The sequence below is a fragment of the Rhinoderma darwinii genome, chromosome 3 (genome assembly GCF_050947455.1).
Source record: "Rhinoderma darwinii isolate aRhiDar2 chromosome 3, aRhiDar2.hap1, whole genome shotgun sequence".
NCBI classification, from domain to species: domain Eukaryota; kingdom Metazoa; phylum Chordata; class Amphibia; order Anura; family Rhinodermatidae; genus Rhinoderma; species Rhinoderma darwinii.
In genome coordinates this window covers 380,074,971-380,098,164 of record NC_134689.1, presented here as the reverse complement: position 1 = coordinate 380,098,164, position 23,194 = coordinate 380,074,971, and the positions used below count along the sequence as shown (strand labels likewise).

At 43.9% G+C, this 23,194-nt stretch overlaps 1 protein-coding gene and 1 long non-coding RNA gene across 5 annotated transcripts in view; one reads left to right on the top strand and one right to left on the bottom strand.

Moving 5' to 3' along the window:
• Window positions 1-1,797, bottom strand: part of LOC142750067 (uncharacterized) — a 46,427-nt gene extending 44,630 nt beyond the window's left edge. The window contains exon 1 of the long non-coding RNA XR_012882562.1: window positions 1,486-1,797. This is a non-coding gene — a long non-coding RNA (uncharacterized LOC142750067). The remainder of the gene's footprint in view (window positions 1-1,485) is intronic.
• LOC142750061 (uncharacterized) lies at window positions 1,325-22,773 on the top strand. 4 transcript variants are annotated; one of them, XM_075858836.1, is made up of 5 exons: window positions 1,325-1,428; window positions 11,434-12,579; window positions 13,272-13,353; window positions 13,884-13,973; window positions 20,093-22,773. In XM_075858836.1, the coding sequence occupies exons 2-5, from the start codon at window positions 11,557-11,559 to the stop codon at window positions 21,664-21,666; spliced, it is 2,769 nt and encodes a 922-aa protein (XP_075714951.1). In that variant the 5' UTR covers window positions 1,325-1,428; window positions 11,434-11,556; the 3' UTR covers window positions 21,667-22,773. The 4 variants fall into 4 exon arrangements, with proteins under 4 accessions (XP_075714951.1, XP_075714949.1, XP_075714947.1 ...); XM_075858834.1 differs by having other exon boundaries at window positions 13,269-13,353; XM_075858832.1 differs by having other exon boundaries at window positions 13,227-13,353.
• The last annotated feature ends 421 nt before the right edge of the window (window positions 22,774-23,194 follow it).

The window sequence follows — 23,194 nt, the reverse complement described above, 5'->3', positions numbered from 1 at the left end:
TTTTGTAAACAGAAAAACATAGTTGAAAAGACCTCGACAAGCATAATAACTCATGTAATTACACCCAATTGCGGATCTGTGCTGGAAATCATCGCCAGATTGTCAAACTTTCTGGATTATCGGATGCTGGATTAAAGGAATTTCACCATATCTTAATAAATATAAGGGTATGTTCACACGAGGGCGACCGTTACGGCTGAAATTACGGGGATGTTTCCGCCTGAAAACATCCCCGTAATTTCAGCCGTATCGGCATGTGCAGGCGCTTGAACGCCGCGTCTATTACGGACGTAATTGGCGCTGCTATTCATTGGAGTCAATGAATAACGGCTCCAATTACGGCCAAAGAAGTGACAGGTCACTTCTTTGACGCGGGCGTCATTTGACAGCGACGCGTAAATTACGCCTCGTGTGAACAGACAAACGTCTGCCCATTGCTTTCAATGGGCAGATGTTTGTCAACGCTATTGAGGCGCTATTTTCAGACGTAATTCGGGGCAAAAACGCCCGAATTACGTCCGTAATTAGTGCGTGTGAACATACCCTAAGGGTATGTGCACACACACTAATTACGTCCGTAATTGACGGACGTATTTCGGCCGCAAGTACCGGACCGAACACAGTGCAGGGAGCCGGGCTCCTAGCATCATACTTATGTACGATGCTAGGAGTCCCTGCCTCGCTGCAGGACAACTGTCCCGTACTGAAAACATGATTAAGGGTATGTGCACACACACTAATTACGTCCGTAATTGACGGACGTATTTCGGCCGCAAGTACCGGACCGAACACAGTGCAGGGAGCCGGGCTCCTAGCATCATAGTTATGTACGATGCTAGGAGTCCCTGCCTCTCCGTGGAACTACTGTCCCGTACTGAAAACATGATTAGAGTACGGGACAGTTGTCCTGCAGAGAGGCAGGGACTCCTAGCGTCGTAAATAACTATGATGCTAGGAGCCCCGCTCCCTGCACTGTGTTCGGTCCGGGACTTGCGGCCGAAATACGTCCGTCAATTACGTCCGTAATTAGTGTGTGCACATACCCTAACTATACTCACAGGTAAACATATCTGACTTCCCCATGAACAATACAAGCTGCAGAAAATAAAGAGAGTAGTAGTACATTTAATGCGATTATTATAGTAAATGATTCCCTAGGTCTGGCAGCAAAACAGTTAAATTAGCTTATGCTAAGAAACATCTCGGCACTACTACATTAACTTGATGTAGTGCTGAAAATATGTAGCTCCACTTCCTGCCTGCAGTTTGTGCCAGAACTACAATCCCCAACATGCTTTGCTGCAGGAAGTCAATAGACTATTGATACCAGAATCACGTCCTCCAGCCATTATCCAGGGAAATCTGCTGCAGCCAGGACAGAAGTCAGAGAATGTTATGTGATCCCGGCTGCTTGCTGTGTATTCCACTGTATGTATATATACATTTCCTACACTGATAAATGTCTGTGCGGTTGTATTGTACTACCTCTGCATGCTGTATGGTGCTCCGCTGTTCGAAAGTCTTGGTTATTATAATGATTGCGAGTCTCAATGGATCTGGAGGAATCGCTATGAAAATGCTCCTCTTCTATGAAACGGCAGGGAATCCGAAAAAAAACATTGTAATCCATAGGACACCATTGTTTATAATCCGCCATAGCTGAAATCCCCTCTGAATGCTGCTCTTAGATGGGTGCATGGCCGGCCTTAGCTATGTGCGACACGTGCGGTCGCACAGGGCGCCGGCCGCCATGCTGTAAGGGGGGCGCCAGTGGGTACGAGCAGAAGAGAGGAGAAATGTTCCTCCCTCTGCACTGCTGCGTGAAGTGAGCGCTGATTGGAGGAGCAGCAGGCGCTTCTGTCTGCTCCACCAATCGGCACAGCCTGTACTGCAGGGTCACACACACTCAGCACCTCACGCAGCTCCTTCCTGCTGTGCTGCTGCCCCAGTGAAGACTCCTCCACGGAGCTCCAGAGTCAGGTAAGAAGAGCAGCAGCTTTAGCTTAATTTATGTGCTGGGGGAGAGAGGGGGCTTTATGTGATGTGTAACAAGATGTTTTTTTGTTTTTTTTAAAAGATCGATTTTGTGGGGGAGGGGAGACTAGGTTAGAGGTACTATGAGTGTATTTTTTACAGATCGATTTTGAAGGTGAGGGGACATTGCCCTAAATGCTATAGGAGTGAGGGGATTCTTTATACATGTATTTTGTGGGGAGGGGGACTTCTGTATAGTTTATTTTGTGGTGTTGGAGCTTATTATGAATCATGGGGGAGGGGAACTTAGCGTTATGTATGGGGAGAAAGGATTCTTTAGGGTCCGGCCACACGGAGCGGCCCTCACACTGTCGCAACGCGGCCAACAACCGCGCTGGCACTATGTAGGAGCGGCTGTCCAATACCTCGTTACGGGGTATTCCGGTTACATTCACACGCGCACTGCCGCATTCATTCTCTATGGGAGCGCCGGAGATAGCCGAGTGCAGTGTTCTGCTTTTTCCGGCGCTCCCATAGAGAATGAACAGGGAGTAAGCTGTTGTAATTTGCAAAATCGTGCGGCCATAAAGGGTGTATTAATTCATGACCGCACGTTAACGCGGGTAAACCGTCCCTTTATCTGCAAAATCGTGCGGCCATGAATTAATACACCCTTTATGGACGCACGATTTTGCAAATTACAACAGCTTACTCCCTGTTCATTCTCTATGGGAGCGCCGGAAAAAGCAGAACACTGCACTCGGCTATCTCCGGCGCTCCCATAGAGAATGAATGGAGCGGCAGTGCGCATGAGCGTGTAACCGGAATACGTGCGGCCATTAACAGGCTGTTTGACAGCCGCACTGAACATGGTGCCGGCGTGGTTGTTAGCTGCGTTGCGACCGTGTCAGGGCCACTCTGTGTGGCCTTACCCTTAGGCTGGATTCACACGAGCGTGTGCCTTTTGCGCACGCAAAAAACGCGGTGTTTTGCCTGCGCAAAATGCATTTGACAGCTGCGTGTGTCAGCCCCGTATGATGCGCGGCTGTGTGCTTTTTGCGCAGCCGCCATCATTATGACACTCCATTTGGATGTTTGTAAACAGAAAAGCACGTGGTGCTTTTCTGTTTTCACTCATCCTTTTCACAGCTGTTGCGCCAATCACGCTGTTCGCATGGAAGTGCTTCCGTGTGGCATGCGTGGTTTTCACGCACCCATTGACTTCAATGGGTGCATGATGCGCAAAAAACGCTCAAAGAACGGACATGTGACATTTACGCAGCGGACTCATTGCACGGACGTAATTCCCGTTCGCCTGAATAAGCCCTTAGAGATAATATTTGTGGAGGAGAGCAACTTGATTATAAGGGTAGGAACACACAGGGCGGATACGTAAAACTACACAGTGTATACGTCCTGAGAACCGCAGGGAATTTCACCTGAAAAACAGCACCAAATTTTGGTGCAGTTTTTGGGGCGGAAAGACTGCAGAAATAAATTTAAAAAAAAGCTAATACTCCCGGCCATAGTCCCTCTCTCTGCGTAGCCCCGCCTCCTGCGATGATGCTGTCGTCCATGTGACCGCTGCAGCCTTTGATTGGCTGCAGCTGTCACATGGGACGCATCGTCATCCCTGGAGGCCGGGCTACGCTCAGAACAGAATACGCATCGCTATGACTACGGCCGGGTGTATTACCTTTTTTTTTCTCATTAGAGATTAACGATAAGCAAAGTTTTTATCATTGATCTTCCCCTTTAACACTGACCAAATATCATTATAATTGGTCAGAAACTGGTGAATCATGATGATAATTGGCTAAACTAAATAGGCCTTTAACCCCTTAATGACCGGCCTATTTTAAACCTTAATGACCAAGCCATTTTTTACGTTTTTCCATCGTCACATTCCAAGAGCTATAACCTTTTTCTTTTTATGTCGACATAGCTGTATAAGGTCTTGTTTTTTGCGGGACAAGTTGTATTTTTTAATAGCACCATTTTGAGGTACATATTATTTGTTGATTAACTTTTATTAACTTTTTTTTGGGGGGGGAATAGAAAAATACCTGAAATTTCGTCACCCTTTTTCACGTCCTAAATCTACGCCGTTTACCGTGTGGTATAAATAACACTAACTTTATTCAGCGGGTTGTTACGATTGCAATGATACCAAATTTGTATAGATTTTGTATGTTTTACTACTTTTACACAGTAAAAACGCTTTTTTTTCAAAATTATTTGTTTTTGTGTCTCCATATTTGAAGAGCCGTAACGTTTTTATTTTTTCGCCGATGCGGTTGCATGAGGGCTTTTTTTTTGCGGGACGACTTGTAGTTTTTATTGGTACCATTTTGGAGTAGATGCGACTTTTGGATCACTTTTTATCACATTTTTTTTTAAGTCAGGATTCACAGAAAACAGCAATTTTTCCATAGTTTTTTATTACATTTTTTACGGCGTTCACCGTGCGGGTTAAATAATGTAATAGATTTATAGTCGGGGTCGTTACGGACGCGGCGATACCAAATATGTGTAACTTTTTAACTTTATTTTGGTTTTTTAACAGTAAAGCATTTTGTAAGGGGAAAAGCTGGGTTTTTCATTTTTTTTCACACTTTTTTTTTTAATTAACTTTATAAAACTTTTTTTTCACTTTTTTACTAGTCCCATTAGGGGACTATAATATGCGCAGACAGAACCGATAAAAACAAGGACATATACAAAAACACCGAAAAAGGCCATACTTACAAATGGACACAGCCAGGTCAGCAACGCTGATGGAGTGAGCAGGTGCTTTAAATAATAATAGCCACTCCCACTAGTCTTGAGGGGAGTGGTATGTGGTGCATGGGATGTGTAGTAAGAAATAATAAATGAATAGTGTATGTGCAAGTGTAATACTATAAGTGAAATATAGGGGGCAGTAATGAGTGAAGTGCCTCAATAAAAATAAATGGATAATGGGGTGCAAGTGAGTGAAACATGGAGGGATAGTGTGTACGTATCCATTTATTTTTATTGAGGCACTTCACTCATTACTGCCCCCTATATTTCACTTATAGTATTACACTTGCACACACTATTCATTTATTATTTCTTACTACACATCCCATGCACCACATACCACTCCCCTCAAGACTAGTGGGAGTGGCTATTATTATTTAAAGCACCTGCTCACTCCTTCATCAGCGTTGCTGACCTGGCTGTGTCCATTTGTAAGTATGGCCTTTTTCGGTGTTTTTGACTATAATATGCGATTCTGCGATCGCATTTATAATACACTGCAATACTTTTGTATTGCAGTGTATTACTGCCTGTCCGTTTAACACGGACAGGCATCTGCTAGGTCATGCCTGCGGCATGATCTAGCAGGCATTCACTCCAGGCAGCCTGGGGGCCTTTATTAGACCCCCGGCTGCCATTAGAGAGACAGACGATCGTATCGCCGGGTGTCGGGGGAGAGAGGGAGCTCCCTCCCTCTCTCCAAAACCACTCAGATGCGGTGCACGCTATTGAGCACCGCATCGGAGGGGTTAAACGGGTGAGATTGATACTAATATCAATCTCACCCGGCAGAGCAGGGACGCTCCCAGCCCTCAGCTGCCTCTAGCAGCTGAGAGCAGGGAGATTTGACGCTCTGTTTACTTTATCCTGATGCAGCGCCGTAAAAAGGCATATGCATCAGAATAAAGCCCGTTAGTGGCTGCCGTTAAAAGGCGTATTGGCGGTCACGAACGGGTTAATGGAGGTATATTCAGGCTTAGTGCCTAGGGCAGCGTGAGTTGTATATACGGCCGTGCTAAAGACGCAGATACTATTGAACACTATAGCAGAGCAGGGAGGTATCTCCCTGACTGCGATCTACTAGGCTGGTGGTTCCCAACATGAGGTTCCCATGAGAACCCTCCAGGGGCGCCGCGACACTCCTCTGGACAACTGCCACGGACGTGCTTTCTCTCATCCTCCTCATAGCGCAAAGTGGATGTGAGGAGGAGGAGATTTTTTTTCAGAACCCCTGTAGATAGCACCCCCCGACTAAATGGACAGAGACGTCAGGGGCTTCTCCTGGAGTGGAATCCCCGGTCACAGCGTCGGCAATGCTGAGGACAGGGATTCTGCTTCAGGAGTTAGTTGCCCCTGATGTCATTGTTCACATATGGACAGAGACATCAAGCACTCCGTCAAGGAGCGGAATCCCCAGCCACAGGGAGCTACAGTGGTGCTATCTACAGGAAGGGAGTGCTACCTACACAGGGTGTGTGTGGCACTACCTACAAGGGTGTGTGTGGCACTACAAGGGATCTGTGTGGCACTACTTACAAGGGGGCTGTGCGGCAAGGGGGGGATTTGTGGCACTACTTACAAGGGATGCACAATGCATCGAAACTTCTATACTGTGCATCCCCAAATGGTTCGAGCCACACAGCTAAGTATAGTAATACATGATGAATGAGAGCAGGGCTTCGGCTGTGTAATACAGCCATTGCCCCGCTCCTGAGTCCTGACAAATGCGCGCCGCGAGGATGATGCGATGCGGCCAGCGCTGCACTAATGAGCGGCGGCACTGAAAACAGAACATGGCGGCCGCACTGCAAAACACCCCCATGTTCTGTCTTCGGTGTCTGCGCCGCCGCTGATTAGTGCAGGGCCAGCCGCATTACCTCATGCTGACCGCGTGCGCACTTCTGTCAGGAGCGGGGCAATGACTGTATTACACAGCCGCAGCCCCGCTCTATAACGGCGGAGATCAGAGAAACCGCTCATCTCCGCCGCTATTCTCCTGCAGCATTCAGGGGAAAGTGAGGAGGGGGGATGCCCCTGGATTGCGTCACAGGGAATTCCTGTGATGCGATCGAGGGCCATACCATATATGGGCAGACAGCCCAGGGTCCATTGAAGGAACCCAGGGCTGTCCTACCATATTTCCTGTTATGGCATACCCAAGTATGTCCTAACAACTGCCTGTGTACTATACATACACAGGCTAATGTACTGGCACATATCTGATATAAGCCAGTATATTAAAGTTTAAATCTAAAGTAAAAACATAAAGTAATGTTAAATTTAAAAAAAATACACACATACCTTTTTTACAATAAGCATTACAATAAATCTCAATACATAAAATATACACACATTCAGTAATGGCGTGGACGTAATAACCTGCACAACAATTTTTTTGCATAATTTATGATGTGTACTCTGTAAAAAATAAATAAAAAAAAACTTTACTTATTAATGTGAGGCGCGAGGTGTGATGATGAATTTAACCTCCATGTGCCTCAAATTAATAGTAATTAACCCCATCATGTACCTCACACATTAACCCATTATGACTGAGAAACATGATGGGGTTAATTACTATTAATGTGAGGCACATGGAGGTTAAATTCATCATCACACCTCGCGCCTCACATCAGAAAATGGAAGAACCTTTTTTTATTACTGTTGGCAAAGTATCGTTTTGGTATCGAAATTGCAATACTACACAAAGTATCGGTATCGAAGTCCAAATTCAGGTATCGTGACATCCCTATTACCTACAAAGGGGCTGTTTTGCACGACCTACAGGGAGCTGTGTGGCACGACCTACAAGGGGGCTGTGTGGCACGACCTACAAGGGGGCTGTGTGGCACGACCTACAAGGGGGCTGTGTGGCACGACCTACAAGGGGGCTGTGTGACACTATCTACAGGGGGCTGTGTGGTACTATCTACAGAGGGCATCTGTGAGTGGCGGGCTGATGGTCGTTTTACTGTGAGTGGCGGGCTGATGGTCGTTTTACTGTGAGTGGGGGGCTGATGGTCGTTTTACTGTGAGTGGGGGCTGATGGTCGTTTTACGGTGAGTGGGGGGCTGATGGTCGTTTTACGGTGAGTGGGGGGCTGATGGTCGTTTTACTGTGAGTGGGGGGCTGATGGTCGTTTTACAGTGAGTGGGGGGCTGATGGTCGTTTTACAGTGAGTGGGGGGCTGATGGTCGTTTTACTGTGAGTGGGGGGCTGATGGTCGTTTTACTGTGAGTGGCGGGCTGATGGTCGTTTTACTGTGAGTGGCGGGCTGATGGTCGTTTTACTGTGAGTGGCGGGCTGATGGTCATTTTACTGTGAGTGGGGGGCTGATGGTCATTTTACTGTGAGTGGGGGGCTGATGGTCGTTTTACTGTGAGTGGACGGGCTGATGGTCATTTTAGGGTATGTTCACACGGCAGCCTCCGTTACGGCTGAAATTCCGGAGCAGTTTTTAGGAGAAAACAGCTCCGTAATTTCAGACGTAATGGCATGTGCAGGCGCTTTTCGCTGCGTCCATTACGGACGTAATTGGTGCTGTTTTTCCATGGAGTCAAGGGAAAACGGCTCCAATTACGTCTCAAGAAGTGACAGGCTTTTCTTTGACGCGGGTGTCTCTTTTACGCGCCGTCTTTTGACAGCGGCACGTAAAAAAAATGACCGTCGGCACAGAATATCGTAAGACCCATTCAAATTGAATGGGCAGATGTTTGCCGACTCTTTTGAGCCACATTTTCGGACGTAATTCGGGGCTAAAACGCCCGAATTACGGCCGTAAATAGTGTGTGTGAACCCAGCCGTACTGTGAGTGGAGGGGCTGATGGTCATTTTACTGTGAGTGGGGGGGGGGGGGGGGGCTGATGGTCTTCAAGTGGTTTCCACCTCTGACCTCCAATTGAAATTAATAGTAGGAAGAAAATAGCTGTGGCGCTCGTTTGGAGCTTTTTTTGCTCTGTTTTTTGCATTCGCTTCAACGGCTTAAAAAAAAACGCTAAAAAAACCCCATCAAATAACGCTGTCAATTCAAAATCAGATTTTTTCTGCCTTATAAAAAAACGCTGTGTGAACATACCCTAAGAATGTAGTGCTTATTTTTAGCTATTTTCTGTCTTTCTCTAAACAATTTTTGGTAGGGGGGCCCTGAGGATTTTTTTTTTTCCAGGGGTGGCTCAAGTCCGAAAAGGTTGGGAAACTCTGTAACAGGCTACAGAGGCGCCTGCAGCCTATGAGGCGCAGGGACAGGATCCCTGCCCAGTCAGCGTGATGACATCTCTGGATCAAGCCGGCCTACGCAAGGATCCTGTCAGGTGGAGGTGGGGGGGCAGTATGGCACTGTCTACAAGGGGGAGGTGGGGGCTGTATGTCACTTTCTACAATGGGGAGGTGGGTGCTGTATGACACTGTCTACAAGGGGGCGGTGGGGGGCACTGTGTACAAGAGGGAGGTGGGGCTCTATGACACTACAAGGGGCAGATGGGGGGCTGTATGACACTACAAGGGGCAGATGGGGGGCTGTATGGCACTACAAGGGGCAGATGGGGGCTGTATGGCACTGTCTACAAGGAGGAGGTGGGGGATTATGGCACTGTCTACAGGGAGGCTGTACGGCACAATCTACAGGGGGCACTTTCTACTAGGGGGGCTGTGGGGGCATTATACTCTGTGGAGGACATCATACTGTGTAGGGGCACTACAGGGGGCAATATAATGTGTGTGGCACTTAGGGGGCATAACACTGTGTGGGCACAATTAGAGGACAAAATACTGTGTCCTTGAAGGCGTTATAATATATTACATTATTAAATATTATTATTACACTGTGTGGGGCACTAAAGGGGCATTACACTGTGTGGGGGCACTATATAGGGCATTATACTATGGAGAGGAATTATGCTTTTTTATGGGGCATTTTTTATAATGGCGTGGGGCGCCGAAAGATAATTTCGCACGGGGCGCCATCTACCCTAAGGCCGGCCCTGGATGGGTGGTCCGGATAGCGAGACCCCTGCTATATGCAAAGCATGTGTTCAAGTAGGGGATTAGGGAGGTGGGTAACTGTAACTGCCAAATTCTTCTTGAGATATATATATATATATATATATATATATATATATATATATGTATGTGTGTGTGTGTGTATAACCGTAATGCCTTATTCAGACGAACGTGTGTCAAATCGTCCGATTCGATCCGGCGCGGGATCCGTTTTCATGGATCCCTCATAGACTTGAGCCTATTGAGGGATCCGTGAAAATGGACAAAAATAGGACATGTCCTATTTTATTCACGGGCCCCTTACACGGACTATTTATACGTTCCTTTGAATAAAGATTAACGCTCATAAAAAATTTAAGCCCCTGGGCAGTTCATTCCGACTTATCCGGCCACTTGTTCCAGAGAGAATGGACCAATAAAGTCTGACGAATCCTATTGACTTATAATTGGGTCCCTCACGGTTCTGGTATTTTATATGGCAATAATAGTGCTGTAGACTACGGTATGTTCTTGATGTGAAATTTTGGAACCCCAGAGGCTAATAGGAGTCTGTCCTGGTGAAAAATTCCCTTTTAATAAATGTTCTTTAAACCCCTTCCCAACATTTGATGTAACTGTATGTCATGGCTAGGAAGGAGTATGGAGCGGGCTCACGGACTGAGCCCACTCCATACCCAGCGGGTGTCGGCTGTATGTTACTTACTTCACTGTAAGGCCGAATTCAGACAAACGTAGAGTACGTCCATGTGACTGCCGTTAAAACAACGGACGCATGTATTTCAATGGGGCCGTTCACACGGCCGTCGTTTCGATGGACGGTGTGAAGGGTCTGTTGAAAAATAGAATGTGTCCTATTTTGTTCCGTTTTCACGGATCCCGCCATAGACTCAAGTCTATGGGGATCCTTGAAAACTCAACCTGCACGGGGGGGCACCTCGGATGTGAAAATTCGTGTGAATTTGGCGTAAGGGCCGGTATCGGTGATAGCTTTGCTCCTGGGCATTTAACCACATACATTCCACAGGCAATAGCAACTGCGGCATCTACAAACATAATTGGTAACGCCGCGTACATAAAAGTCAGAACATTATGGTGAACGCCATAAAAAAAATAATTTGAATAAAAAGTGAACAAAAAGTTGTATAAACTACAGCACGCCCTGCAAAAACAAGCCCTTACACCCCTCCATCGATGGGAAAAATGTAAAAGACATGGCTCTTAGAATATGTAAAAGTAGTACATTATAAAGAAAAAAACTATATAAATTTGGTATCGCCGTAATCGTATTGAAATAAAGTTAACTTGTCATTATTACCGCACGGTGAATACCGTAAAAAGAAAAAACCCAACAAACAATGGAGGAATCATTGTTTTTTTTTTTTCCATTCCACCTCACAAAGATTTGTTTTTCTTTTTATATATAATTTCTCAGTACATTATAAGGTACATTCAATGGTGCTATTAAAAATTACAACTCATCCCGCCCCGCATAAAACAAGTCCTTATATGGCTATCGACGAAAAAGTGATGGCTTTTGGAAGGCGGGAAGGAGAACGATCAAACAAAAAATTATTGCGGTGGCAAGGGGTTAAATGCTATTGTGTTATAGTATCAGATGACATCTGTAGAATGATGTCAAAAAAATAGTCATTTACGTTGCGTTTTATGTCTTTTCAGAATTCTTGTAACACGACTGAATTTTTTTTGTCATTGACTGTCTACAAGACTTGATGTTGCCTTAAAACCTTCCCTAAAAGTTCCAGCCGGATTGAAACTTAAATCTTGAAGAACTTCAGGATTATGGAGGACGAGAAGAGAGATAGAAAGCGTGCCAGAATTGAGGACTATAAAGTGTGTGGAACCAAAAGGCTAATGAAGAAGAATGTTCTTCCATCTTCTGTCCCCATGTTAGAAGAGTCCACTTGTATCACTGCCACCTCACATGAACCTCCTAAAACCTATATGGATGTTGGAATAAACACGGACTTGATAGGTATGGGTCAAGGTAAATTTACCTGTAGAACTTGTATGTCAATACAGATTGAAGACCATTTTAGAGAAATGGTGGACATGGCCGTGCAGTGTACATTGGAAATTGAGGCTACAGCTCTAAAGGTTATGACTTTGGTGCCCATGAAGATGGCGTGGACTGATGATGAAAAAATGCATGGTTTTAGGCATGTGTTGTCCAACCAGAAACATTTATTTTCTTCTGAGAACAATTTGCATAGAGAAGCTGGAACGGAGACCATTGGCCATAAACCATTGACCATAAACTCTGAGCCTACTGTTGACAGAAAGACTCCCGATAGTATTCACGTTAATTTGGAGGAGATCTATTCGCTTGTTTCTGATGGCATCTTCCAGGAAGCCATTGTTGAAGATAAGACGGCCACAGTCTTACAGTCTGCTGGTCATTTGAGTACTATGACATTAATTCCCATTAAATCACAACCACCTGATGATGAAAAATTGTCTACTACGGAACTTAACCATGCACCTTCTCATTCAGAACAAATAAATACATTGGTTTCAGAGGGAACGTTCTTAGAGGAACATGTTATGGACACCACAACTTCTCAACATAACTGTGATTGGAACGTTAGGACATTAGGGACTGTAAAATCGCCTGGTGATAATCGAACGGTGCTGAATCCTATAGATGTAAATCCATTTTACAGTAAAAGTGTGGGTTCCACCAAGTCATCCCTCCAACACAGCCAGGGGAACTTATCAGAAAATATCTCCAGAACTGTTCATCAAATATCTTCTGAAGACATGGAAATTCAACCTCAAAGTGAGCAAGAACCAGAAAGGAATTGTGTAAGCAATGGCAATTGAATGTATATACTTGAGCTGTGTTTAGAGCCATGTTAATACGGTAAAATTCCACTGGCAACTAATAGTTTAGAAATGTTGATAGTCCGGCATCTATTTACATATATCGGTGGTGCACGATAATCCATAATCTTAAAAAGACGGAAGCAAAGACTGAGCATAGGTAACCAAGTATCAAGAGTTAAAATACAAATGATTGTGGCATAATTTCTGGAGATTATCTACCCTTACAAGTGTCATTTATTTGATTTTATATAACTGCCTGATAATACAGAATATTTAATAATTCGATACTTCTTAAAGGGGTTGTTCCTTTTGGACAACTTCTTCTCTAAAGGTCGACATGCTAGCGATCAGCTGTGATTGCCTTGGCGGCTGAAATCGCAGGTGGCCACACATTTCTCATGCAGCGGCCACTGCAGGAGAAGTGTGGTATTGCATTGGGCCCTTTTAAATGAATGGACAACTATGTAATGAGCTGGTCCAGTTTATAGAGGGCGGTCCTGAGCAGAACAATAGGGAATATGGTCAGTGTTTGTCCTACTGGGACCAACTCTTATATTCCCATTGGTACATTTTATACAATACTTATAAATATTATATACTATTTTGGTTATTTCCTTTCATTTTAGGGCTCTTTAACATTCAGTGATATTGCTGTGCATTTTTCCAAGGAGGAGTGGACGTCTCTGGGGGATTTGGAGAAGAATCTTTACAAAGAAGTCACTATGGACAATTTCCAAATACTCCAGTCATTAGGTAATACATTAGTAAAGAGTAAATCCAGTCTTAATTTATATTAAAACCATGTTTTTGTACAGATAGTTTTAAATGAATGACTATAGTACCACCAGTGGGAAAAAAGATCATCACGTAAATGCTGCACATATACTGAAGGAGATGAGTCTTAGTAAGGGGGAGCCTGGAGAGATACTTTAACCAGAACACGCCACCCCCCAGGCCAAATACCGAACAGTCACAGGGCTGCCTGACCCAGACTACAATACAGTGGATATGCCTTAAATGTGACTGATCAGAATAGGGAACTAATTATGTACATAAGTTATGAGGCCCTAAAAATGAGCACCTCGTGATTGTGGGGGTTTCAATAATCACACGTTGACGGCGTATACTAGGGTTATGTTATCAATAGTTAATGTGGAACAAGAGGCACATTTTTATGAGTAAAATGGAGCTACGTTTTATTTTTATTTGAATAAGTATTTTGTACATACTTGGTATATATATGATTCCTACAAATGGGAACCTCTAAACTTTTATCGTCACAGGTTTTGTGATTGAAAAACCAGAGATTGTGCGGAGGATTGAAAATGGTGATGAAGCTCTATGGGAAAAACACTGGCCAGGATCTGACTCCGGTGAGAATTAGTGACATAAAGCTCGGACACATCACTGTCTTATCTTATGGAAATGGTTACATAGTGATTGTCTTGTGTCAAATGTTCTACCTTGCTGGGTATTCTGACTACATGGTGATAGGTGGTGGGTCCTACCTCTGGAATCACCACCTTTCGGGAGAATAGGGGTCCCTGACCCTCCGTCATCAAATAGGAGGGGACGAGTGTGAAATGTTCACTCCTACTCAACAGGGAAATTGTAGAAATGGCAAACTGATAGGTCATGGGTTTTATGTAATTGAATTCTGTACATAGATCATTATTTTGTAGAAATTTTCTTCACACTGTATATCGCAGAAATCACTAAGCCTTATGTTGCCTAAAAAGATAGGAGAGGGCATAGTTTCCAGAGGTATAACTTATATCTCCTGGGCCCCCATGCAAAATCTGTAACAGACTTATTTTGTGCCATTTATAATAATGGGCCTTTGGGCCCCCTTTGGCACCAGGATTCGGGAGTAACTGCTACCTCTGCACTTCTTATAGCTACGCTCCTGATGGTTTCCGTTCTTTTTGATACAATGCTACATGTTTAAAATCATAAATATTACATTTATATGTTCTATTTCAATAAACTGTAGTGATTTATCAGCTTAACCCCTTCCCGCAAAATCACGTACAGTTACGTCATGGGAGATGGACTGTTCCCGCATCTTGACGTAACTGTACGTCATGGAGATGAAGCTGGCTCAGGAGCTGAGCCAGCGACATCACCGCCGGGTGACAGCTGTATGTTACAGCTGGCACCCTGAGGTATCGGCCAGGACCGGAGCTAGCCTCCGATCCGACCGATTAACCCCTCACATGCTGCGTTGAATAGCGATCGCAGCATGTGAGGAATTAATAGCCACCGGCGCCCCAGCAACGTGATCGCTGGGTTGCCGGTGGCTGCAAAGGCGATCGGAGGGCTAATGCTTACCTCCCGGTCCGCCAGCAACGGAATCCTCCTATGCCCCGTCGTCGGCGGGGCCCAGGAGGCTTCCGGTACCATCGGCAAGATGGCGCCGGGTCAGCTTCCGGCTCAGAAGCTGAGCCGGCGTCATCAGCAGTGGGTGTCCGCTGTATGTTACAGCGGACACCCCGATCTATCGCCAGGAACCGGAGCTAGCTCCGATTCCTGGCATTAACCCCTTCGATGCAGCGATCCATTGTGATCGCTGCATCCTAGAGGTTTGTAGCAAATCGGCAGCCTTGCCACGCGATGGCAAGGCTGGCGACTGCTACCATGGCAACAGGAGCCCTAACAATGGACTCCTGTCTGCCATTACGTAAGCTGATTAGGCCCCGCCCAGAGGCGGAGCCTTATCGGCTTGCTGTCAGTGAACAACTGACCGTTCTAATACATTGCGCTACATAGGTAGTGCAATGTATTAGAACATCAAACAAACTGTTGGACCTTCAAGTCCCCTAGTGGGACTAAAGAAAAGTGTCAAAAAAAGTGTCAAAAAAGTAAAAATAAAAGTTGTAAAAAATACAATAAAAGTTTCAAATAATAACACAAAACACAATCGCCCTTTTTCCCTATCAAGTCATTTATTATTGAAAAAAATAATAAAGCCATACATATGTGGTATCGCTGCGACTGTAACGACCTAAACTATAAAAATATTATGTTATTTATTCCGCACAGTGAACGCCGTAAAAAAAATAACTAAAAAATACTGACATAATTGCTATTTTTTGGTCACTTTGTCTTCCAAAAATTGAAATAAAAAGTGATCAAAAAGTCGCATGTACCCAAAAATGGAACCTATAAAAACTATAACTCGTCTCGCTAAAAACAAGCCCTCATACAGCTCCGTCGACGAAAAATTTAAAACCGTTATGGCTCTCACAACTTGGCGACAGAAAAAATCCATTCTCTTTACAAAAGTTATTTTATTGTGCAAAAAGTTGGAAAACATAAAAAGTGCCATAAATTAGGTATCACCGGAATCGGACTGACCCGCAGAATAAAGGTAACATGTAATTTATAATGCGTGGTGAACGCTGTATAAAAAGAACTAAAAAAATATGCCAGAATTGCTGTTTTTTGGTCACCTTGCCTCCCAAAAAAAAAAGGATAACAAGTGATCAAAAAGTCGCGTGTACCCCAAAATGGTACCAATAAAAACTACAGCTCGTCCCGCAAAAAAAAACAGCCCTCATACCACTACGTCTATGAAAAAATAAAATTAAGGCTCCAATAAGCCAGGAAATAAAAATATGCAGTTGTGCCGGCCCGAGGGAAACATTTCTTCTGTTTCAAGTGGCGAATTATCAAGGCCCCTAAAATTAGGGATCCAGGAAGGGGAGGGCCCAAACAGATCTGCTGAAAGTGAGGGTGCCCGTATTATACCAGGACAACACTTCTCAGCAAAATTCCCCAAACTTCAAAGGTGCCGAGTGTGGACCAAAAGGGGGATAAGTAAAGACCATTTATTAGTGCGACACCGGCCTGTGCAGAAAGGATTGTGTCACAGCATAACACACATCTATGGATTATTTTATTGTTTTTTTTTTACCCCACTATACCACCTGACTATGCCCCTTATATACTCCGCCCGCCTTACATGTACCCCCAAATTATAAACGGAAACACCAGTAAGACTCCAAACAAATCTACTACCAAGCAAAATCCACGCTCCAAAAGCCAAATGGCTCTACCTCCCTTCTGAACCCTACAGTGTGCCCAAACAGCAGTTTACTTCCACATATATGGCATCGCCATACCCGGGAGAACCCTTTTAATAATTTTTGGGGTGTGTGTCTCCAGTGGCACAAGCTGGATATTGGCATATCTATTGAAAAACCATTTTCACTCTGCAACATCACGTGCACACCAATTTCTGCCAATCATCTGTGGGGTTAATATGCTCACTACACCCCTAGGTGAATACCTTGAGGGGTGTAGTTTCCAAAATGGGGTCACTTCTGGGGGGGATCCACTGTTTTGGTCCCACAGGGACTTTGCAAATGCGACATAGCGCCCAGAAACCAATCCAGCAAAATCTGTACTCCAAAAGCCAAATGGCGCTCCTTCCCTTCTGTGCCCTACTCTGTGCCTAAACAGCAGTTTATGACCACATATGTGGTATTGTCATACACAGGAGAAGTTGCTTTACAAGTGTTGTGGTGCTCTTTTACATTTATTTGTTGAGAATATGAAACCTTTTCAGCTAAAACTACGTCTTATTGAAGAAAAGGGATTTTTTTTATTTTCACTGCCCAATTCTAATAAAATATATGAAACACCTGTGGGGTCAAAATGCTTACTACACCCCTAGATGAACTCCTCAAGGGGTGTAGTTTTGTGAATGGAATCATTTTTGGGGAGTTTCCACTGTACTGACACCTTAGGAGCTTTGCAAAAGTGACATGGTGTCAAGAAACCAATCCAGCAAAATCTGTGCTCCAAAAGCCAAATGGCACTCCTTCTCTTCTGATCCTTGCCGTGTGCCCAAACAGCAGTTTATGACCACAAATGGGGTATTGCCGTACTCCAGAGGAGTTGCTTTACAAATGTTGGGGTTCTTTTATTCCTTTATTTGTTGAGAAAATGAAAAATGTTGAGCTAAAGCTACGTGCTTCAGTCCATTACCGCACTAGGGCCACATGTGGGGTATTTCTAAAAACTGCAGAATCTGGGCAATAGATATTGAGTTGCGTTTCTCTGGTAAAACTTTCTGTGTTACAAAAAAAATAGATGAAAAATGAATTTCTGCAAAAAAAAAAAGAAATTTGAACATTTCACATCTAGTTTGCCTTAATTCCTGTGAAACATCTAAAGGGTTAAGAAACTTTCTAAATGCTGTTTTGAATACTTTGAGGGGTGAAGTTTTTAAAATGGGGTGACTTATCGAGGGTTTCTAATATATAAGGCCCTAAAATCCACTTCACAACTGAACTGGTCCCTGTAAAAATAGCCTTTTGAAATTTTATTGAAAATGTGAGAAATTGCTGCTAAAGTTCTATGCCTTGTGATGTCATAGAAAAATAAAAGGATGTTCAAAAAACAATGCCAATCTAAAGTAGACATATGGGTGATGTTAATTAGCAACAATTTTGTGTGGTATTACCATCTGTCTTACAAGCTGATACATATAAATTTAGAAAAATGCAAATTTTTGCAATTTTTCGCTACATTTTGGTGTTTTTCACAATTAAATACTTAATGTATCGAGCAAATTTTGCCAGTAACATAAAGTCCAATGTGTCACGAGAAAACAATCTCGGAATCGCTTGGATAGGTAAAAGCATTCCGGAGTTATTACCACATAAAGTGAAACATGTCAGATTTGAAAAAATCGGCTGTGTCCTGAAGGCCAAAACAGGCTGTGTCCTTAAGGGGTTAAAGAGGCTCTGTCACCAGATTTTGCAACCCCTATCTGCTATTGCAGCAGATAGGCGCTGCAAAGTAGATTACAGTAACGTTTTTATTTTTAAAAAACGAGCATTTTTGGCCAAGTTATGACCATTTTTGTATTTATGCAAATGAGGCTTGCAAAAGTCCAAGTGGGCGTGTTTAAAGTAAAAGTCCAAGTGGGCGTGTATTATGTGCGTACATCGGGCGTTTTTACTACTTTTACTAGCTGGGCGTTCTGATGAGAAGTATCATCCACTTCTCGTCAGAACGCCCAGCTTCTGGCAGTGCAGACACAGCGTGTTCTCGAGAGATCACGCTGTGACGTCACTCACTTCCTGCCCCAGGTCCTGCATCGTGTCGGCCACATCGGCACCAGAGGCTACAGTTGATTCTGCAGCAGCATCAGCGTTTGCAGGTAAGTAGCTACATCGACTTACCTGCAAACGCCGATGCTGCTGCAGAATCAACTGTAGCCTCTGGTGCCGATGTGTCCTCGCTCATCCGACACGATGCAGGACCTGGGGCAGGAAGTGAGTGACGTCACAGCGTGATCTCTCGAGAACACGCTGTGTCTGTGCACTGCCAGAAGCTGGGCGTTCTGAAGAGAAGTGGATGATACTTCTCGTCAGAACGCCCAGCTAGTAAAAGTAGTAAAAACGCCCCGATGTACGCACATAATACACGCCCAGTTGGACTTTTACTGTAAACACGCCCACTAGGACTTTTGCAAGCCTCATTTGCATAAATACAAAAATGGTCATAACTTGGCCAAAAATGCTCGTTTTTTAAAAATAAAAACGTTACTGTAATCTACTTTGCAGCGCCTATCTGCTGCAATAGCAGATAGGGGTTGCAAAATCTGGTGACAGAGCCTCTTTAACATTGTACCTCCCATTAATAAAAAATATTACTCGGGACTAGAGATATTACAGCCAGTCCTCCTCGGGTGTGGGCTGCATACACAGTAGAGACCAGGTAAAACTTGAGCGTATGCTTTGTCTCACTAGTATCCATATTCAGTACAAGCAGTATTGATACGCGGGGATATTTAATTGAATAGGTGCCGTATAGCAGCAATGTCCATTCTTAAAGGCTTTGCCCACTTTGCAACCATTTTTTTTTATTGTTGCAATACATCTTAAATGAAAAATGAAGCCACTTTACATTTAGTCTTGATGAAAAATATCCTACTGTTTTGTACATACAACTCCTATGTAGACTGTCTCCATAGTTACAGACTACAAACACTGTGTAGTCGGATCCTGCAGCCATAGTGCCTTTCATCTGCCCCCTACTTCTTGCTAACTTATGTTGACAATAAGCATGGTTCAGATGGAAAGATGTTTGCAGGGTTAGACTACAGAGGGTTTGTTTTATTGTCTGTACCGATGGGGGCACATGTCTGCATAGGAGCTGTAAACAGTACTGCAGCTCTGTTCCTATTTAAGCGAATATGAAAAGAGCTGCAGTTCTGCAGCACGGTCGCTATGCAATGTACGGGACTAACTGCTTCCGGCTCCATACATTGCATTCTGTGCAATGACCTCCGGTATCCGCAGGCCACTGAAGCAGCTGATCGGTGTGGGGTCTGGGTGTCTGACCCCCACAGATCATATACTGATGACCTATCCGGTGTCTGGTAGTGGACAACCCCTTTAATGGCTATTTTGCAATAACATTTAATTAAACCTACCGTAATTTTGCAGCAAATTTACTCACTGAAATGTCTTTACAGATCCCACAACCATGGCTACAATTCCTATGGCTACAAAAAATTTACAGAATCTTAGCCAGCGTTCATATTGGACCCGTCATGATAACATTCTGTGTCATACACCTGAAGAGCAGTTCCAAGTATGGAGAAATAAATGGACGCTTTGTGACTCCAAGACATCTGGACTGCAACCAAAATGTCATGATCAAATCATGATGGTTTGTCCATCGGATGTCAATAAGATTGTATCACAAAAAAATACACAGGTCAAGAAATCCATGCAATCGCATAATGACTTAGGTCAGAAGGGTGTTCGACATTATTCATGTATGGAGTGTGGAAAACATTTCCTCCGAAGTTATCAACTGACGTCCCATCAGACAATGCACACAGGTGAAAAGCCATACAATTGCGAAGAGTGCAAAATGTCTTTTTCAGACAAGCGTAAACTGGTAAGGCACCAAAAGACTCACTCATGTGCGAAGCCATATCCGTGTCCCGAGTGCGGGAAATATTTTACCCAGTCTTCCCACCTTAACATGCACCGGAAAATACACATTAGTAAGGAACAGTGCCCTGAATGTGGTCTCCTCATAAGTGATGTGACAAATTTACAGCTAGGACAAAGAGACTGTATAACATGCAAACAACGCTTAGTAGAAAGCCTTGATGTCACCAGCCGACAAACATCTAACAGAAGTGAAAAGACTTACCAGTGTACTCAGTGTGATAAATGCTTCACTCGGAAATCCAACCTTAATGTCCATTATAGAATTCACACAGGGGAGAAACCATACACGTGTTCTGAATGTGAGAAAACCTTCATAGATAGGTCGAACCTTGTAAGTCATTTGAGAACCCACACTAGAGAGAGACCATATTCCTGCAATGAGTGTGGCAAGAGCTTTGCCTACCACTCAGCATTTATAATACACAAGAGGGTGCACATCGGGGATAAACCATTTGTATGTAGTGAGTGTGGCGAAAGCTTCTTCTCTAAGGCACGCTTGACGCTGCACATCAAAGCTCACACGGGTGATAGGCCCTTCGTTTGCGACATTTGTGGTAAAAGTTTCTCCTGTAGCTCAACCCTTATAAAACACCAGATTATACACACAGGGGAGCGGCCTTATGTCTGCAGGGAATGTGGAAAAGCCTTTATTCGGTCGTCTCACCTTGTAGTACACCAGAGAACGCACACAGGGGAAAAACCTTACGAATGTGCAGAATGTGGTAAAGGCTTCAGAGACCAGTCCAATCTTATAAGCCACCAGCGAACCCACACAACGAAGAAGGATTTTGTATGCAAAGAGTGTGGGAAGAAATTCACACACAGTTCCACATTGAAGAAGCACCAACGTATCCACACTGGTGAAAAACCCTATGGCTGCTCAGAGTGCGGTAAAATGTTTTCTCGTAATTCAAATCTTGCCATTCATCTCCGAATGCACACAGGAGAGAAGCCTTATTCCTGCACTATCTGTTACAGAAGCTTTTACCATAGCTCACATCTCATAAAGCATAAGAAAACTCATACAAAAATAGGAAAGCCACATGACCACGGAGCTATACAAGAAGCGAAGTGTGCAGAATAATCCATTAAGGGAACACTCCTGAAAAAATAGATACACTGCGTTATGCCTAGTGGGGGGCGGTGCATGACATAGGGTTTCTAAGATTGAGGTCATGTACTGCCCCCTCAGGCCCTTAACTTTGCGTAAATTTCCAGATCTGCTCGTAAATGTCTTTTCATTGCCCATCTGATTGGTAGCTTGAGGACTGTCATAATTCTAATAATTCTCTAAATGCCAATCTATCTGAAGTAGCGTTTCATTTTACAGACAGGTTAATAGGGACAAGGCTGTCTAACAAACTTTTGAGAGTGCAGTATTTCGCTGCTACCTTGAAACTGTACTCCTACAGAGAATGGTCATAGCAACATAGCCGGTTAGACGGTCGTAACAACATAGCCGGTTAGACGGTCGTAACAACATAGCCGGTCATAACAACATAGCCGCGTTTTACATCCATATTACGAGTACAAGTCCCTATGATACTATCAGTTCTGGTCCTTAGACCTTCACTGGGAATGGGACCTTCGTCAACTCATGTGAGTGCACTAATCTTCTTTGGTGAATGAAAAATCAATTATTGAGAATACATATGAGCAGTATATTTCAAGGGTTTGGCCATTGCCATTCAAGTGAATAGGGCTGAGTTGAAATTCCAAACACAGCCCATGGACAAAAGTGGCGCTCCTTCTAAACAAAGACAACAAACCACCGTTTTTTACGTGCAACCCCTTTAACAAGATTTAACGGATTAAAATAGGTGTCCAATAAAGTCTTGTTGAGTTCCTTAGGTATTTCCTTTACTTTAAAGGCATTTGAAAACTCCAGAGCAGCTCTTTCTACTTGAACTGGGGATAGGAAAAATGTGAACTGTGTGAAATGTCTGAACTTTTGTCTTACTGAAATAAAGTTCACTGCTTTTGAAAACATTTTTTAATACATTTGTGCATGTGGGGGTGGATACATATTTTTCCACAGCCGCCAAATAACCTGCCCAGTAAGTAAACTCTATACTCCGTGTTGGACTGCGGTTCCTTGCACCTATCGGAGGTAATTTTTCTTAGGTCAACGTTCCATCTATACAAAATATTTTAATAGCCTTATGATCTTTTTTATCATTGTACACAATGCAGAAGGGTGCTATCTGCGTCAAATCTGGAACTAAATCCACAAAGTGTGAACCAAGTCTTATGGTTTACTCATAAGTGGCAGACTTTGTTGCAGAAATATTTGCTGCTGAATATCAGTTTCATTCTTCTGAATGGAACTTGCAGAAATCCATGCATCGGTTACAGAGACTGTCACATATGATGGATGTAAAGAATTTTCTGTCAGAAAATTCTGCAACAAAAACTGCGGCGTGTGACAGCACCCTTAGGGCTTGTTCACACACTGCGGAATTGCCGTGTTTTTTCCGGACGCAGAATACAGTAGCGGCAAAGTGGATGAAATTGAACAAATCTCATCCACATGCTGCGTAAAAACTCAGAGCAGAAATTTACCTGCGGTCACTGGCGTAGCTATAGGGGTCGCAGCGGTCGCAATTGCAACC

Bases quoted from the DNA above. Each gene is read 5' to 3' on its own strand.
- LOC142750061 (XM_075858832.1), top strand. From the start codon at position 11,557: ATGGAGGACGAGAAGAGAGATAGAAAGCGTGCCAGAATTGAGGACTAT. The intron at 12,580-13,226 runs GTAAGCAATGGC...CTTTCATTTTAG, and splicing joins AAGAACCAGAAAGGAATTGT to GGCTCTTTAACATTCAGTGA. The intron at 13,354-13,883 runs GTAATACATTAG...TTATCGTCACAG, and splicing joins CCAAATACTCCAGTCATTAG to GTTTTGTGATTGAAAAACCA.